Consider the following 17,664-nt stretch of genomic DNA (forward strand, 5'->3'; position numbering starts at 1 on the left):
CCACTGCACTCTAGCCTGGGCAACAAGAGAGAAACTCTGTCTCAAAAACAAGAACAAAAACAAAGCAAACAAAATGCATATTCTTAGCCGGGTGTTGTGGCACGTGTCTGTAGTCCTAGCTACTTGGGAGGCTGAGGTGGGAGAGTTGCTTGAGCCCCCGAGGTGGAGGTTATACTGAGCCAAGATCACGTCCCTGCACTCCAGCCTGGGCAACAGAGCCAGACCTTGTCTCCAAAAAAGAAAAAAAGCATATTCACGTTTACATTTAAATACACATATATGTATACATAGAAAAACATATTGGAAGTATATGCACCTCCCCATCCACACAGAAATTCCCTATGCCTTATTCGAATCTTCTAATCTTTTTCTGCTAAGCATGTACTACTATCTGCTGGGGGGAAGGGAAAAGTCATTATAAAAGGTTTTTAAAATATACTTTCCCCAAGAAGTCACCAAACACCTTTCCAGCAGGCGGAGAAAAGGTGTGAATGAGCTGAGTGGCTTGAATGTCACCAGAAAGCAGGGTGGGGGGCAGAGGAGACGAGTTCCACCCTTTTCTGGGGACCTGACACTTCCCCCACCTTATCTAAGCCATGTGGGCTCCCACATAGCCCTGCCATTCTGGAGGGAAAACAAGGCGGGCTCAGAGTGCACAAAGACCTTCCTCCCCTCTGCAGGGCAGCAGCTGGCCAGGCGGCTGGGGGGCTGCCACCCCGCAAGAAAGCCAGGGCCTGTCAGAGCCCCTTTGTGGAGCCCCCAGGGATGAAGCCAGTCTCTGCCCAAGAGGCAGATGTTCTGGCTCTGGGCCTTGGGAGGGCGGGACAGGGCAGGGTGGTGCCTAGGCCCCAGCAGGAATGCAGCCGCGAGGCCTGGGGACATGCCTAGTCCTGAGGACAAACTCTGTGGCCTGGCATGCAACAGGGGCTTCCCCACTCGCCAGCAACTCACAAGGCCGTCTTTGAGCAGCCAGGGTGGTGCCTCTAAGCATCTCCCTATCTACAGGCTTCTAGGAGAAGCCTGAGCTATGTCCTCCCTTGTCTTTCCTTCAGCCCAGGAGAGAGCTGCTTGAGCACAGCTCTGGAGGGGCCTCTGCACTCAAACGCCTTCCTGCCCAACTTTGGCCAAGAAACAAAGGCCAACCTTCCAAGGAACAAAATGAACCTTCTGCCAAAACAGCAGGGCAGATTTTCACCAAATCTGGAGGAGATGTTTGGAAAGGTCTCACTGAAAGCACAGACTGTGCTTCAGGTACAAAATTTACTCTAGATGCTTTCTTTTTTTTTTTTTTTTTTTGAGACAGGGTCTCACTCTGTCGCCCAGGCTGGAGTACAGTGGCATGATCTCGGCTCACTGCAACCTCCGCCTCCAAGGTTCAAGCAATTCTCATGCCTCAGCCTCCTGAGTAGCCGAGACTACAGGTGTGCACCACCACATCTGGCTAATTTTTTGTATTTTTTGTAGAAATGGGATTTCGCCATGTTGCCCAGGCTGGTCTCGAACTCCTGAACCCAAGCGATCCACCCGCCTCGACCTCCCAAAGCGTTGGGATTACAGGCGTGAGCCACTGTGCCCGGCCTACTGTAGATTCTAGAAGGAACCCGGGGTTGGGGGTGCACCTCAAAGATTTAGGCATTCATTCTTCCTCCTGAGTGGCTGAAATGGCCACAGAGAGAGGCCATGTGGCTCTTGATTAGGGAGAGATCACTTGGGGGAGAAAACAAAGAGTGTTTTAAACATTGGCCCCAAATCAAATGTCACAAGGACAGATGGAGCCAACTGCACGTGAAGATTGGCAACATAGCTGCTCCTTTCCCGGGCAACTGGCAGCTCTAGACAGAGAGCTCCTCGCCAGAGGAAGCAGAAATGTATTTATTTAACTAAGACAAATGCTTCTCCAGACCCGCAGCCCTCACGGTGGTTGTGACAGTAATGAAAATAATAAGTCCTTAGTCTGTGTTAACCACTTTACTTGCTTGTCTTGTTTAATTTTCACAAACACCTCTGAGAAGTAGGGATAATATTCCAATTTTATAAACAAACTAGGCTGGGTACGATGGCTCATGCCTGTAATCCCGGCACTTTGGGAAGCTGAGGCGGGCAGATTGCTTGAGCCCAGGAGTTTGAGACCAGCCTGGGCAACATAGTGAGAGACCCCATCTCTTTCAAAAATACAAAATTAGCCAGGTGTGGTGGCGTGTGCCTATAGTCCCAGCAACTTGGGATGCTGAGGCGGGAGGATCTCTTGAGCCCGGAAGTTTGAGGCTGCAATAAGCCATGATCGTGCCACTACACTCTAGCCTGAGTGACACACAGCAAGACTCTTGTCTCCCCACAAAATAATAATAAAATAAATAAACTAAGCACTAGAGCAGTTATATCATTTCCGCAAGGTTACAGTCACTTGCAAGTAAGTGTCAAGTCCGGAAAAAAGGTAGAACCGGGCTTTGAACTATCAGCCCCTTCCTAGCCCACCAGGTAGGAATTCCGGATGAGAAGGCTGTGCCAGGGAGGGAAGCAGTCACAGGAGTGGACAGCCTCTTCCAGGTTTCTGAAGACACAACAGGGTCCTAGGAAAGCACGGGTGGGGCAAGGAGCGTAGGGGCAACACCAGAAGAGTCAGTGCGGGTTTGGGAGATGTGGAGTCCTGGGTTTGAATCCCATCTTTGTCTTTCTCCAGTCACGTCTACATCCTGCAGTTCTACTCCCTGGGATCTACACAAGAGAACTAACACACAGTCTCAGAAACGTGCACATGAATGTTCCCAGCAGCATTATTCATAGTAGCCAAAACAACCCAGATAAATGGACATATCTAATGTGGTCATATACCCACACAATGGATGATTACTCAGCCATAAAGAGGAATGAGGTCCTGCTACATTCTTCAACATGGATGGATAAACCTTGAAAACCTGATGCTAAGTAAAAGAGGCCAGTCACCAAAGACTCCATTTGGATGAAGCATCCAGAACAGGCAAATCCAGAGACAGAAAGCAGATGAGTGGTTGCTGGGGACAAGAGGGAAAGGGGGAGTGGGGAGTGACTGTTCACAGGCATGAGGTTACTTTTTGGGGCCATGGAAATGTTCTGGAATTAGATAATGGTAATGTTACAAAACATCATGAATATACTAAAAATCACTGAATTGTACACTTTTATTTTTCATTGTTTTTATTTTAATTATTTTTTTTTCAGAGAGGGTCTCGCTCTGTCACCCAGGCTGGAGTACGCTGGCGTGATCTCGGCTCACTGCAACCTCCGTTTCCCAGGCTCAAGCAATTCTCCCACCTCAGCCTCTTGGGTAGCTGGAACCACAGGCTTGTGTCATCATGTCCAGCTAATTTTTAAAATTTTTGTAGAGACAAGGGTCTCAATATATTGCCCAGGCTGGTCTCAAACTCCTGGGCTCAAGCAATCCTGCTGCCTCGGCCTCCCAAAGTGCTGTGCCTGGTCTGAATTGTACACTTTTTTTTTTTTTTTTTTTGAGACAGAGTCTCGCTTTGTTGCCCAGGCTGGAGTGCAATGATGGGATGTCGGCTCACTGCAACCTCCAGCTCCTGGGTTCAAGCAATTCTCCTCCTATTTCAACCTCCCAGGAAGCTGGGATTACAGGCACCCACCACCACACTCGGCTGATTTTTGTATTTTTAGTAGAGATGGGGTTTCACCATGTTGGTCAGGCTGGTCTCGAACTCCTGACCTCAGGTGATCCACCCACCTCGGCCTCCCAAAGTGCTGGGATTACAGGTGTGAGCCACTGCGCCCAGCCCAAACTGTACACTTTTAAATGGTGAGTTGTATGGTATGGGAATTAAATCATGATTTTAAAATGGCCAACAAACAGTGGCACCTATAAAATAAGACAACCACACTGTGTCCGTGGGAAGGCTGTTGGAGGGTTAAACAATGTGCTGGTGTGGTCAAGGCTTGTGTGGTGCCTGGCACAGAGTGACGGCTCAAACACAGCAGCTATACCATAATAAATCACGTCAACACTTGTATTGGCTTTCTGCCTAAAACACAAGAAGGGGTGTGACACTGGAAGAGAGGGTAGCTGGGCAACAGTGCCACTGCAGCCCTTGGCCAGGGCCTGCCACCTCCCTTCTCTCTAGCAGAGAGCTGTCTCCATGGCAACCACATCAGCTCAGGCCAGGGGCTCCTGTTCCCAGCCGGGTGACAGCACCACCTCGGCAGCCTGTCAGGATGGCAACGGCAGATCTTGATGATGGGACTGAGGCTCTGGCAGAAGAATTGCTCAGGGACCCTCGTCTCCATAGAAACCATGTCAGGAAAGAGAGGGAGGAGGGAGAGGATAAACAGCAAATAATAAACACAGGCTTCCGCCTCCTGTGCACAAGCCTGAGACACCACAGGGCATGTGAGGAGAGCTAGACCAGCCTCACTGACACCAGCTGCAGAGGGATGTGAACCAGTGTTTCTTGAGCACCTACTCTGTACCAGGCACCACAAAGCGCTCTTTACAAGCTTGACCTCTTTTAAAAATTTCACGAATAAATTCCAAATACTTTCTTTTCTTTCTTTTTTTTTTGTTTTCTTTGAGACGGAGTCTCGTTCTGTCGCCCAGGCTGGAGTGCAATGGCGCAATCTCAGCTCACTGCAAGCTTCGCCTCCCGGGTTCACGCCATTCTCCTGCCTCAGTCTCCTGAGTAGCTGGGACTACAGGTGCCCACCATCACTCCTGGCTAATTTTTTTTGTATTTTTAGTAGAGACGGGGTTTCACCGTGTTCGCCAGGATGGTCTCGATCTCCTGACCTTGTGATCCGCCTGCCTCAGCCTCCCAAAGTGCTGGGATTACAGGCGTAAGCCACCGTGCCCAGCCTCTTTCTTTTCTTTTTTTGAGACAGTCTTGCTCTGTCACCCAGGCTGGAGTGCAGCGGCGCGATCCCAGCTCACTGCAAGCTCCGCCTCCCAGGTTCACACCATTCTCCTGCCTCAGCCTCCAGAGTAGCTGGGACTACAGGTGCCTGCCACCACGTCTGGCTAATTTTTTTGTATTTTTAGTAGAGACGGGGTTTCACCATGTTAGCCAGGATGGTCTTGATCTCCTGACCTCATGATCCGCCTGCCTTGGCTTCCCAAAGTGCTGGTCTTTTCTTTTCTGTTTTCCCCCTCCCCTTCCCCCCTCCCTCTCCCTCTCCCCCTCCCCCCCTCCCTCCCCCTCTCTCTCTCCTTCTCCCTCTCCCTCTCGATGCAGGGTCTCACTCAATAGCCCAGGCTAGAGTCCAGTGGCACCATCATAGTTCACTGCAGCCTCAACTTCTTGGGCTCAAGTAATCCTCCCACCTCAACCTCCCTAGTAGCTGGGACTACAGGCATGCACCACCATGCCTGGCTAAATTTCGTATTTTTTGTAGAGACGAGGTTTTGCCATGTTGCTCAGGCTGGTCTTGAACTCCTAGCCCCAACTAATCTGCCCACCTCTGCCTCCCAGAATGCTGGGGTTACAAGCATGAGCCACCACACCCAGCCTCATTCCTTCTTAAGGTTGAATAGTTTTCCATTATACATGTATACTATACTTTGTTTATCCATTCATCTGTTGATGAACATTTGGGTTGCTTCTACCCTCTGGCTATTGTGAGTTATGCTGTTATGAACATGGGTGTGTAAATATCTCTTTGAGTCTCTGCTTTCAATTCTTTTGGGATATACCTAGAAGTGAAATTGCTGGATCATATGATTGTTCTATGTTTAATTTTTGAGGAACTGCCATACTATCTTATTCTTTTTAATTTCTTCATAGTATTCTATGGCTACATAATCTTATTAATGATCCTAAACAACCTCATAGGCTGCATACAGTTATCATCCTGCTTTATTTATTTATTTATTTATTTATTTATGAGATGCAGTTTCGCTTTTGTCGCCCAGGCTGGAATGAGTGCAGTGGTGCGATCTCGGCTCACTGCAACCTCCACCTCCCAGGTTCAAGAGATGCTCCTGCCTCAGCCTCCCAAGTACCTGGGATTACAGGTGCGTGCCACGACACCCAGTTAATTTTTTTTTGTATTTTTAGTAGACACAGGGTTTTGCCATGTTGGCCAGGCTGGTCTCGAACTCCTGACCTCAGGTGATCCACCCACCTTGGCCTCCCAAAGTGCTGGGATTACAGGCGTGAGCCACTGTGCCTGGACCCCTTTTGTTTTGTTTTGTTTTGTTTTTTTGAGATAGGGTCTCGCTCTATCTCCCAGGCTGGAGTGCAGTGGTGCGATCTCACCTCACTGCAGCCTCCATCTCCTAAGTAGCTGGGACTACAGGCAGGCACCACCACACCTGGCTAATTTTTGTATTCTTTATAGAGACAGGGTTTCACTATGTTGCCCAGGCTGGTCTCGAACTCCTAGGCTCAAGAGATCTGCCCACCTTGGCCTCCCAAAGTGCTGGGATTATAGGTGTGAGCCACCGTGCAGCCTTTGCTTGTTTGTTTGCTTGCTTATCCTGATGTCACAGATAAAGAAACTGAGACTTAGAGAGGCGAAGTGGCTTCAGGGTTCCAGCCACATCTCTGCTAAGGAGAGGGTGGGTGAACTCAGGCAAGCTGTTCCTCCTGAGCCTCAGTTTCATCACTTGTACCGTGACTCTAAGATGCTTTCAGAAATTGTCTCCCCTTTTCACTATCAAGGGTTGCAGCAGCAAGACAGTGTGAAGATGGTGCTCTGTGTTATGGGCCAGGCCATGGGGCCAGGCAGCTGAATGAAGGGAGGGGGCTAGCCACCCTTAGCAGCAAACGCCTCCTCTCCCTGCACACTGAGAGGGCACTGGCACATCACACCAACACGCCCAGTGGGAAGGATGGCTGGAGGAATGTTCTGGCCTCGGGCTGTGGTGTCTCAGTCCAGGGACACTGGCAGGCTCGCTTTCGGGGGAGACGCTGCAGCGCCTGCAGCGAGGAGTGTGCCCTAGAAGAATGCACGATCTTCATATCTCATCAGCAGGCAGAGAGCTAAGGCCTGGCTCTGCCTCTAGGGCCAGAAGCCACCCCAGGCCATTTGGAACACAGACCCCTGGAAAGGGGGGATTCCAGCCTTTAAGGGACACCTAGGCTGACGGTTTCTAGTCGGCATTCTGCAGAACGCCCTGAGCCCTGCATGACCTTGAGGTCGTCCCTCCCTCTCTCAGGGGCTGTTTGCTCATCCATAAAATGGGCATGATCGCAACCTTGTTAGCGTGATAATGTTTGAGATAAACTGTCAAGCAGGGCGCATAACACACTGTATACCCAACACACAACAGGAGGAGAAGGTCTGCCAGGGGGAGGAACTGGCATGAACAAATACAGACAGGAATGTGTCTCAGGGTCACATTCGGGAAGCACCAGTACCCCAGAGACACTGGCCTGACACCTAGCCCCCACACTGACTTCACACCAAATGGCAGGACCTCGCAGTCTCTTGCAGCCACTCCACATGCGTTATTCCTGTTGGTCCTCACAGTGACTCAGGGCACCGCTGCCCCATTTTATAGGTAAGGAAACTGAGGCACAGAGGGCTGAGCCCCATGCCTGACATTGTTGCATGTTTTCTCAGTTAATCCTCCCACAGCGGCTGTGGTTCTTTGATGAATGATTCTCTCATTACCCCATGAGCTCCCTGAGGACAGGAACTGGGTGTATTTTGTTCACCATCGTAACCTTAGTGTCCAGCATACAATTTACACAGAAGGTGCTCAGGAAATGCATGCTGGAGGAATGAATGAATAAACAACCTTGCCAGGGAGGCATAAGCTGCCCATTTCCCACAAGCGGGGGCTCACAGAGACACTGGCTTAAGGGGCGCTTGCATGTGCCCACCTGCTCTAGGCTGGCCCTGCTGGATGCACGAGATCCTCACCTCTCTCGGTCGCTCCAGCTCCGTCTGCAGCACCTGCTTAGCAAGCTCAGTCTCGATGAGCCGCTGACGAAGCTCTTCGTTCTCCTCCTCCAGTCGCGCCCGTTTCTTCTCCACTACCTCGAGCTCCTTATGCAGCCGCATGGAGATGTCCTTAGAGACCTGTGCAGAGGTGGGAGAGAGAAGGATGTGAGCAGGCCGAGGAGAGCCCCCACTGCAAGTCCCACTGACCACCCGACTTTCACAGCAGGGCAACCCCAGAGACAGGCAGGTTCCCATCGCATCACTGCCACGCTGCAGATGAGCAAACTGAGGCACAAAGAGACCAAGAAACTCATGAAGGAAGCAGTAGAACCAAAACCCAAACCTAGGTACCGCAAGCTCTCAGCGTCTGTATCGCAGCACAGCCCCAGAAAGCTGGGAAGACCCTGTTCTCAGGAATGCCTTTTCATTTACCTGAGGCTTTTTTTTTTTTTTTTTTTTTTTCTGAGACAGGGTCTCACTATGTCTCCCAGGCTGAAGTGCAGTGGTGCAATCACGTGTCACTGCAGGCTCAAGCAATCCTCTCACCTCAGCCTCCTGAGTAGCTGGGACTACAGGTATGCATAAACACACCTGGCTAATTTTTGCATTTTTATGTAGAAACGCGGTCTCAGCTGGGTGCAGTGGCTCACACCTGTAATCCCAACACTTTGGGAGGCCAAGGTGGGTAGATCACCTCAGGTCAGGAGTTCGAGACCAGACTGGCCAACACGGTGAAACCCCATCTCTACTAAAAATACAAAAAATTAGCCGGGCGTGGTGGCAGGTGCCTGTAATCCCAGCACTTTGGGAGGCTGAAGCAGGAGAATTGCTTGAACCAGGGAGGCAGAGGCTGCAGTGAGCCGAAATCATGCCACTGCACTCCACCCTGGGCAACAAGAGCAAAACTTTGTCTCTAAATAAATAAATAAAAAGAAACGGGGTCTCACTATATGGTCCAGGAGAGTCTTGAACTTCTGGCCTAAAGGGATCCTCCTGCCTCAGCTTCCCGAGTAGCTGAGATTACAGGCATGAGCCACTGTGCTTGGCTACCTGGGCTCTTCACACTTCTAAAGCCTCTCCCAGCCACCTCTTGCCCAGTCCTCACAAAAGCCTGTGGGAGGGCCAGAAGCTCATCTTAAAGGGAGGAGACTGAGGAACTGGGTACAGTAGCTCACACCTGTAATCCCAACACTTTGAGGGACTGGACACAGTAGCTCACACCTGGAATCCCACACTTTGAAAGGCCGAGGCAGGGGGATCGCTTGAGCCCAGGAATTCGACATCTGCCTGGGGAACATAGCAAGACCCCACCTCTACAAAAAACCCAAAAAAGTTAGCTTGGCATGGTGGCACACACCTACAGGCCCACCTACTCAGGAGGCCAAGATGGAAGAATCACTTGGGCCCTGGAGTTCGAGGTTGCAGTGAGCTATGATTGTGCCACTGCACTCCAGCCTGGGCAACAGAGCGAGACCCTGTCTCCTAAAAACAAAACAAAACGAAACAAACAGAAAGGGGATTGAGCTGCAGTGGAAACCCAGAGCAAGATGGGCCCTAGACCACTGAATCCCATCTCTGCCAGTGACCAGCATGTAGTCCTGGGCAAGGCAATTTTCCTCTCTGTACCTCAGTCTCCTCAACTATAAAATGAACACAGTAATAACAGGATCAACCTTACAGGCCTGACAGGATAACTGAACCAGCTATTGCACAAAAGCCTTGGCCTGGGGCCTGCACAAAGTGAGTTCTGGGTGACTGGTGGCTGCTGCTCCAAGGAACTGAAGCCCAGAGAAGGGCATGATGGCTGGAGGTCACAGTGTGACCCTGAGACCTATATCTAGTTGTCTGGGATGTAGAACAGGCCCGAAATGACAAAGGGTGGGCAGATGCCCAAGTCATCCCTACAGAAAGAAGCTAGAGGAGCTGCAATCTCTGATTCTGGTCCAGAACTCTGTAGCAACAGCACCCCATTCCTGGTAGACACCCTCTGTTCTGTCCCCTGCTGGCTGGTTGAGGGAGGCCAGGAAAGGAGGCCTGCAGGGATGAGGATGGAAGGCCCTTCTGAGCTGGGAAATTGCAACCAGACTCCATCTCTATGTACGTTGGGAACTACTGTTTGGTGAATACCTACTGCATGCCAAACTCACCCATCTTCACTCCAATCCTGTCCCCATTTTACAAGGAAACTGGAGCTCAGAGCAGAAGTGACTCACTCAGGGTCACGCAAAGCCAGTGTGGGTTGAGCTGGGCTGGGAGCCCCAGGGGTTTGGCTGAGGGGCCAGTATAGCTCAGGGTCTCCCAGGGGTGCCCAGGTTTTGCCAGCAGGAACTCCATGTGGGGCAGAGAGCCCAGCACCCCGTGCCTGCTGGTCTCGGAAATGACTGTTGTGCCTCCTCCTTGCCGGAAGGGAAGAGGGCCCTCCCTGGCTCTGACCTCTGCCTGGGCCGAAGCCCAGCTCGGCACGGACCCCTTGGCAATGTATGAGGCAGGCCAGGAAAAACAACGACCAGAAAGGAAACCAGGCATGGCCTCTCCCTCCCTACACTGCCACTGCCTCTTTCTGCCGGAGGATATTGTAGGACAGCCAGGAGCAGGCCCATGAGGCTCCTCCCACAGCCTCTCTGGGCACCAGACCTTCCTCATCCATAAAGTGGGGAGAACAACCCCTCAGTATCAGAACAAGGTCTTTGCAGATGGGAAAACTAGATTCAAGCCCAGTTCCAGCATTTACTGGCTATGTGACCCAGGTCAAGTTATTTAAACATGGTCCCCGGTTTGGGGCTGTTAGGTCACCCAGTAAGCCCCTATCCTGATCAACATTCCATTAATTAACTCACTCACTCACTCACTCACTCACTCATCCTGCTTAGGCACTGGAGGCAGGAGTGGTGGGGTACAGAGATCAAGGCCGCAGACATACTTGGCCTCATTCACATCTATGTGTCCCAGCAGCAGCACAGCGTCAGGCACACACTAAGTGCCTAATAAATGCTTGTTGGATGAACAAATAAATCCAAGGGTCCAACAAGTGAAAAGGGAGGGAGATGAACGAGTGAATGACTGAATATACATGGGGAGTGGCACCTGCCCTCGCAGGGCTGAAGAGGCTGCCCTCAAATGCCAATCCCATCCACTATCCAGGAAGGGCTGCACCCCTGGCTGGGGTGAGGGCTCCTCTCTCAAATGAGCTCCCATCTGGGCCAGCTCCTCTCCACCTGCAGGGATGCCCCATCTCCACCATGTCCTCCACCTGGGGAGGCTACCAATCCCCATCAAGAAGTCACAATCCATGTGGATTTCTGGATCCTCTGGGGTTCATGAACAACTCTATGGATTTCATCCCCTCCCATCTTCTCCATGATTCCCCAGTTCCCTTCTGCCCCATTCTCCACGGAATCCCTTTCCTGTTTACTCCCTTTCCCTGATGACTGCTGTATCAAAAGAAAGCACAGGCCAGGCACGGTGACTCACGCCTATAATCCCAACACTTTGGGAGGCTGAGACGGGCAGATCACTCGAGGTCAGGAGTTCAGGACCAGCCTGGCCAACATGGTAAAATCCTGTCTTTGCTGTCTCTACTAAAAATACAAAAATTAGCCAGGCGTGGTGGCACATGCCTGTAATCCCAGCTTCTTGAGAAGCTGAGGCAGGAGAATTGCTCAAACCCAGGAGACGGAGGTTGCAGTGAGCTGAGATTGCACCACTGCACTCCAGCCTGGGCAACAGAGCAATACTTTGTCTCGGAAAAAGAAAAAAAAAATCACAACTCCAGGCAGCCAGACTGGGAGGCAGGAGCCCTGTGGCCTGGGCTTGTCCCTGCTCCTCAGTGAGCCTCAGTGGTCCTGGGCCCCCTCGGCCCTCACAAGTGATTTACAGAATCAGCTAGCACATCCCCCGGGTGCTCACCAGGTGCTTTTCATCCCGTTGGGAAGCACTTTGATTATTATCCCCATTCTGAGGCTCAGAAAGGAAAGGTCACTTTCCAAGGTCACCCAGCTAGGAAGGCTGTAGAACTAAGGTTTGAAATCGAGTGGGTCAACTCTAAAGTCTCACTCTCAGCCTGATTTTGCCGTATAGGCCTAATGCGTGAAAACACATCACATTAACATCAACAATAAAAGTATTAATAATAAACCCCAACAGTGGGCTTACTGTGTCAGGCATTTGAAGGGCCCCACGTGTCTGTCTCATTTGATCCTCCCAGCTACCCTCAAGGTAGGGGGGCTGAGATACTAAGGGAGGCACGGCAGCTGCAGCTTCTGGAAACCAGGGCAAATCCCCAAACCATAAACAAATGCACTCAGCCATGAGGTCACTGTTTACAGCGCTAGGGCCTGGCTCCTGCCAAGTGCAACTAGCAGTCTCCAGCCCCTGCTCCCCAGGCATCAGGCCCCTCGGCTCCTGGGCCTCTGTCATCCTGATCCTCAGGGAGAGGAATGGGAACTCTCACGGAAGAGCAGCTCCTGGCCGGGCATGGTGGCTGATGCCTGTAATTCCAATACTTTGGGAGGTCGAGGTAGGAAGACTGCTTGAGGCCAGGAGTTCAAGACCAGCCTGAGCAAAACAGGGAGACCCCCATCTCTATAAAAACTTTTTAAAATTAGCAGGGCATGATGGTGTGTGCCTGTAGTATCAGCTACTCGGGAGGCTGAGACAGAAGGATCCCTTGAGAGCCCAGAGGTCAAGGCTGCCGTGAGCTGTGATCGGCCACTGTACTGCAGCCTGGGTGACAAAGAGAGACTATGTTTCAAGAAAGAAAGAAAGAAAGAAAGAAACAAGGCTGGGCATGGTGGCTCATGCCTGTAATTCTGGCCCTTTGGGAGGCCGAGGCCGGCAGATCACTTGAGGTCAGGAGTTCGAGACCAGACTGGTCAACATGGTGAAACCCCGTCTCTACTAAAAAACTACAAAAATTAGCTGGGTATGGTGGCATGCCTGTAAGCCCAGCTACTCGGAAGGCTGAGGCTGGAGAATTGCTTGAACCCGGGAGGTGGAAGTTGCAGTGAGCAGCGATCACGCTACTGCACTCCAGCCTGGGTGACAGAGCAAGACTTCATCTCAAAAAAAAAAGGAAGAGCATCCCCTGGCCAGGCAGCATTCTGGATTCTGGACTCCGTGTGGCTGAATCCTACAAATCCCAGGAGGGTAGGAATGTCACCCCCACTCTACAGATGAGGAAACTGCGGCTCAAAGAAGGGAGGTAACCTGCACAGGTCACCTAGGAATTAAACCCAAAGCCAGAACATTTTCTCCAGCAACATCTGTATCTGAGGAAGGGGGCGTGCTCCTGGTGTGTCCTTGGCTTCCCACAGGAGTCACTTTAGACCAGAATTTAGATCCCAGATTCCCTGGACCTGACCTCCTCGTATCTGGTCTCAGCTCCTCAGGGGTCCTGGGAATGTATATTGTGAACAAGCCCTCCTGGTGATTTTTATCCATCCTGGGAGGCGAGATCCTGGCCTACCCTTGCCCCCAGACTACTAGTCTACTACTACTACCAACCAGTCCTCCTAGTCTATTACTACTAGTAGTCCCACTGATGTATTGCTCAGAAGAACTTATACTTGCTGTGTAAGTTCTTCTCAGCAATAAGAAAACCACAACCAGACCAGGCATGGTGGCTCACACCTGTAATCCCAGCACTTTGGGAGGCCGACGTGGGTAGATTACCTGAGGTCAGGAGTTAGAGACCAGCCTGGCCAACACAGAGAAACCCCATCTCTACTAAAAATGTAAAAATTAACTGGACATGGTGGCGCATGCCTGTAATCCCAGCTACTTGGGAGGCTGAGGTAGGAGAATTTCTGGAACCCAGGAGGCAGAGGTTGCTGACATCACACCACTGCACTCCAGCCTGGGTGACAGAGTGAGACACTGCCTTAAAAAAAAAAGAAAAAGAAAACCACAACCAATACATGTTTATTTCCAGACCTAGTGTTTAATACTCTCTTCACTTGAATTATTTCATTTTATCCTCACAAAAACCTCTAGAGGGAGGGACTCATTTTATCTCCATTTTCCACATGAGGAAACAAGCTCAGAGATGTGAAGGAACTTACCCAAGGCCACACAGTAAACAAGTGGCATAGCAGCTTTCCGCCCCATGACCTTGCCCTCCTCATGCTGGGCAAAGGCCGCACCGAGGTTCTGTAGGTCCTGTCAACGGTGAGGACCAGCAGAGAGGGAGAGCCTGGGGGTTGGGGGGGGGGCACTGAGGCCTGTGGTTTTATTCATGACCCCCCCACCCCACCCCACCCCACCAATACCCCTCTGCTCCATAAAACTACCGGAGCTCAAAAGCCCTGAAGATTCAGCTGGTCAAAAGCCACATTTAACAGAAGGGGAAAATGAGGCACCAAGCGGTAGGGGCAAGTCAGGGCATGGGCCAAGGAGCTGGCAGAGCAAGTTGGGGAAGTCCCAGAGGTACCCTCCTAGGCAGCATCCGCCCCCTCCCCACTCGGGTCCATCAAGCCCTCCAAGACGATGCCAGGGAAAGCAGCATTCTGACAACTTCCCAAAACCCCCCAGAACGACCCCAGCACGTGGGGCTCAGGGTGGTGGCCAGAGGTGTCCATCCAGCTCAGGCCCCAGGCCCGCAGATGAGCTCAGCGCTCCAGCTGCAGCGTGGGGAGAGGAGGGAGGGAAGGGGCAAGAGGGATGCTAATTGGCTAATTCAAATCCCAACAGAAAGGGCCCCTCCTCTCCGCCCAGACTCCGGAGAGCCACACACCCGCTCCCCACACCAGCTCCCCACACCCGCCTCCCCGCCGCCACCGCCGCCGCCACCGCTGCTGCTCTGGCTCCACCCATGGAGGCGCCGCAGCCTGCAGCTAGCTCCAGGTCCCAGCCTCTCCTCCGCCCCTTCCTCATCTTTCTGAAGTCTGACATTTTTTTGTGTCCCTCCCAGAAATCCTCCACTATATGCTCAAACGCAGATTCCTCTGAGCTTCTCCAGCTATTCCCTCCCCGTCCCCATCTCCTCCCTACTGCCTTCCCCCATCACCCCCCACCCCTCCCAACCCAGTGATTGGAATCTGAATATGCCCGGGAGCTGCCCTGTCAAGTAGAGGTACACTTTGAACTTGGAAACTAACTCATTCTTTTTTTTTTTCTTTTAGAGAGAGACAAGGTCTCGCTCTGTCGCCCAGACTGGAGTGCAGTGCTGCAATCATAGCTCACTGAAACCTTTAACTCCTGGACTCAAGCAATCCTCTGGCCTTGGCCTTGCCTATAGCTGGGACTATAGGCACTTACCACCACACCCAGGTTTTTTTTTTTTTTTTTTTTTTTTTTTTTTTTTGAGACAGAGTGTCACTCTGTCACCCAGGCTGGACTGCAATGGTGTGAGCTCACTGCAACCTCGGCATCCCAGGTTCAAGCGATTCATCTGCCTCAGCCTCCTGAGTAGCTGGGAGTACAGGCGTGTACCACCACACCCGGCTCATTTTGTATTTTTAGTAGAGCCGGGGTTTCACCATGTTGGCCAGGCTGGTCTCGAACTCCTGACCTCAGGTGATCCATCCGCCTTGGCCTGTCAAAGTGCTAGGATTACAGGTGTGAGCCACCACCCCCAGCCTCTGCTAATTTTTTAAATTTTTTTGTAGAGATAGGGTCTTGCTATATTGCCCAGCCTGATTTCCAACCATTGGCCTCTAGCAATCCTCCCACTTCAGCCTCCCAAAGCACTGGGATTCTGGGATTACAGGCATGAGCCTCCACCTCTGGCGGAGACACACGCATTGGTTGCCTCGTGTAGGACAGCACTACAATCCCACTGTGCACCAACAAGACCACAGGGGGCGCCAGCGGCTTCCTGGAACAGGCACTCCTGTTTACTTCCCCTGGCTCTGCTGGCCTTTGAAATCATGGCTCTCCCTGGTCCCTTAACGAAGGTTTTTCTTTTATATTCCACTGGAAAGGCTATAGGGCTTGAGTTTGCCAGTGTCTTCCAACAGAAGGGACTTCTCCCCAGGTAAGTGTGTGGCTGACTCGCATCCTGCCGCTCCCCTGGGTCCTCACAGGGGCCCTCTTCTGCCCCCTTCCTCCTTCCCCATTCCTGCCTCAGGCCCACTTCTCCCTTGGGCCTTCGCTCAGAAGTCACCCCTGCAGGAAGCCTCCCTAGGGCTCCATCCCAGCTCCTCGTGTCACCCAGATCACACTGGGCTGAGTTCTGAGGGCAGAGGGCCGGGCCTGGGGCCCTGGAGTTCTCACCACCAGACCAGAGCTTCCGAAGACAGGCAGGGGGACATCCCACCTGCCAACCTCCCACCCACCCTTCCCCTGCTTCCTGAAGCAGAGAGCAGTGAGGCCAAGCTGGAGGCTTGGGAGGCTCATGAGCCTGGGCTCTGCCACCAACACACTGAGCGCCCGTTGACCTTGGGCAGGTATTATTGCCTTTCTCTGAACCTCAGATTCTTCATCAAGAAAATGGAAATAATAATAATAGCTAACATTTTTGAGTCCTTATGCTGGCATTTTACCCACATTATTATTATTATTATTTTTTTTTTTTTTTTTTTTTTTTTTTTTTTGAGACGGAGTCTCACTCTGTCACCCAGGCTGGAGTACAGTGGCACGATCTCAGCTCACTGCAACCTCTGCCTCCCGGGTTCAAGCGATTCTCCTGTCTCAGCCCCTGAGTAGCTGGGATTACAGGCGGGAACCACCACACTCGGCTAATTTGTGTATTTTTAGTAGAGATGGGGTTTCACCATGTTGGCCAGGCTGGTCTCGAACTCCTGACCTCAGGTGATCTGCCCGCCTCGGCCTCCCAAAGTGCTGGGATTACAGGCATGAGCCACTGTGCCCAGCCCGCATTATTTCATTTAATCCTTATATAACCCTGTGAGATAGAGATTGCTGCAAACCCATTTTACAGATGAGGACACTGAAATAGATGACTTTGCTCAAAATAACAAAGTTCAGATATATTGGAGCCAAGATTTAAACCAGTCTTGACCAACTCTAGGCCTTCATTACTTTTGTTTTTTTTTGAGACGGAGTCTCGCTCTGTCGCCCAGGCTAGAATGCAGTGGTGACACGATCTTGGCTCACTGAAAGCTCCGCCTCCCGGTTTCACGCCATTCTCCTGCCTCAGCATCCCGAGTAGCTGGGACTACACGTGCCTGCCACCACACCTGGCTAATTTTTTGTGTTTTTAGTAGAGACAGGGTTTCACCGTATTAGCCAGGATGGTCTCAAGGCCTTCACTACTTTTCATTAGCATAATTAAGGAACCTCTGCCTGGCCCCGTGGCTCATCCTTGTAATCCCAGCACTTTGGGAGGCCAAAGCAGGAGGATCACTTGAGCCCAGGAGTTTGAGACCAGCCTGGGCAACATAATGAGACCCCATCTCTACAACATATAGAAAAATTAGCCAGATGTAGTGGTGTGTGCCTATAGTCCCAGCTACTCAGGAAGCTGAGGTGGGGGGATCCCTTGAGCCCAGGAGGTAGAGGCTACAGTGAGCTATGATCACATCACTGCCTGATGCCTAGGCAACAGAGCAAGACCTTGTCTCTAAAAAAACAAGAAGAAAAAGAAACCTCCATGGAACTGTGCGGGGACAATTAGAGGCTAGCACCAGGTGTGTGGTTGATACTCAATAAACAGTGGCTTCTTAACCAGGCGCAGTGGCTCATGCCTGTAATTCCAGCACTTTGGGAGGCCAAGGTGGGCAGATCACCTGAGGTCAGGAGTTCGAAACCAGGCTGGCCAACATGGTGAAACCCTGTCTCTACTAAAAATACAAAAATTAGCTGGGTGTGGTGGCAGGTGCCTATAATCCC

At 51.5% G+C, this 17,664-nt stretch overlaps 1 protein-coding gene across 1 annotated transcript in view; it reads right to left on the reverse strand.

Moving 5' to 3' along the window:
* MTCL2 (microtubule crosslinking factor 2) overlaps nucleotides 1-17,664 on the reverse strand; it is an 86,975-nt gene that overhangs the window by 44,282 nt on the left and 25,029 nt on the right. The window contains exon 3 of the mRNA XM_009233558.4: nucleotides 7,855-8,013. Coding sequence (XP_009231833.3) covers nucleotides 7,855-8,013 — 159 coding nt within the window. The remainder of the gene's footprint in view (nucleotides 1-7,854; nucleotides 8,014-17,664) is intronic.

The sequence above is a fragment of the Pongo abelii genome, chromosome 21, assembly GCF_028885655.2.
Source record: "Pongo abelii isolate AG06213 chromosome 21, NHGRI_mPonAbe1-v2.0_pri, whole genome shotgun sequence".
Lineage (NCBI taxonomy): Eukaryota > Metazoa > Chordata > Mammalia > Primates > Hominidae > Pongo > Pongo abelii.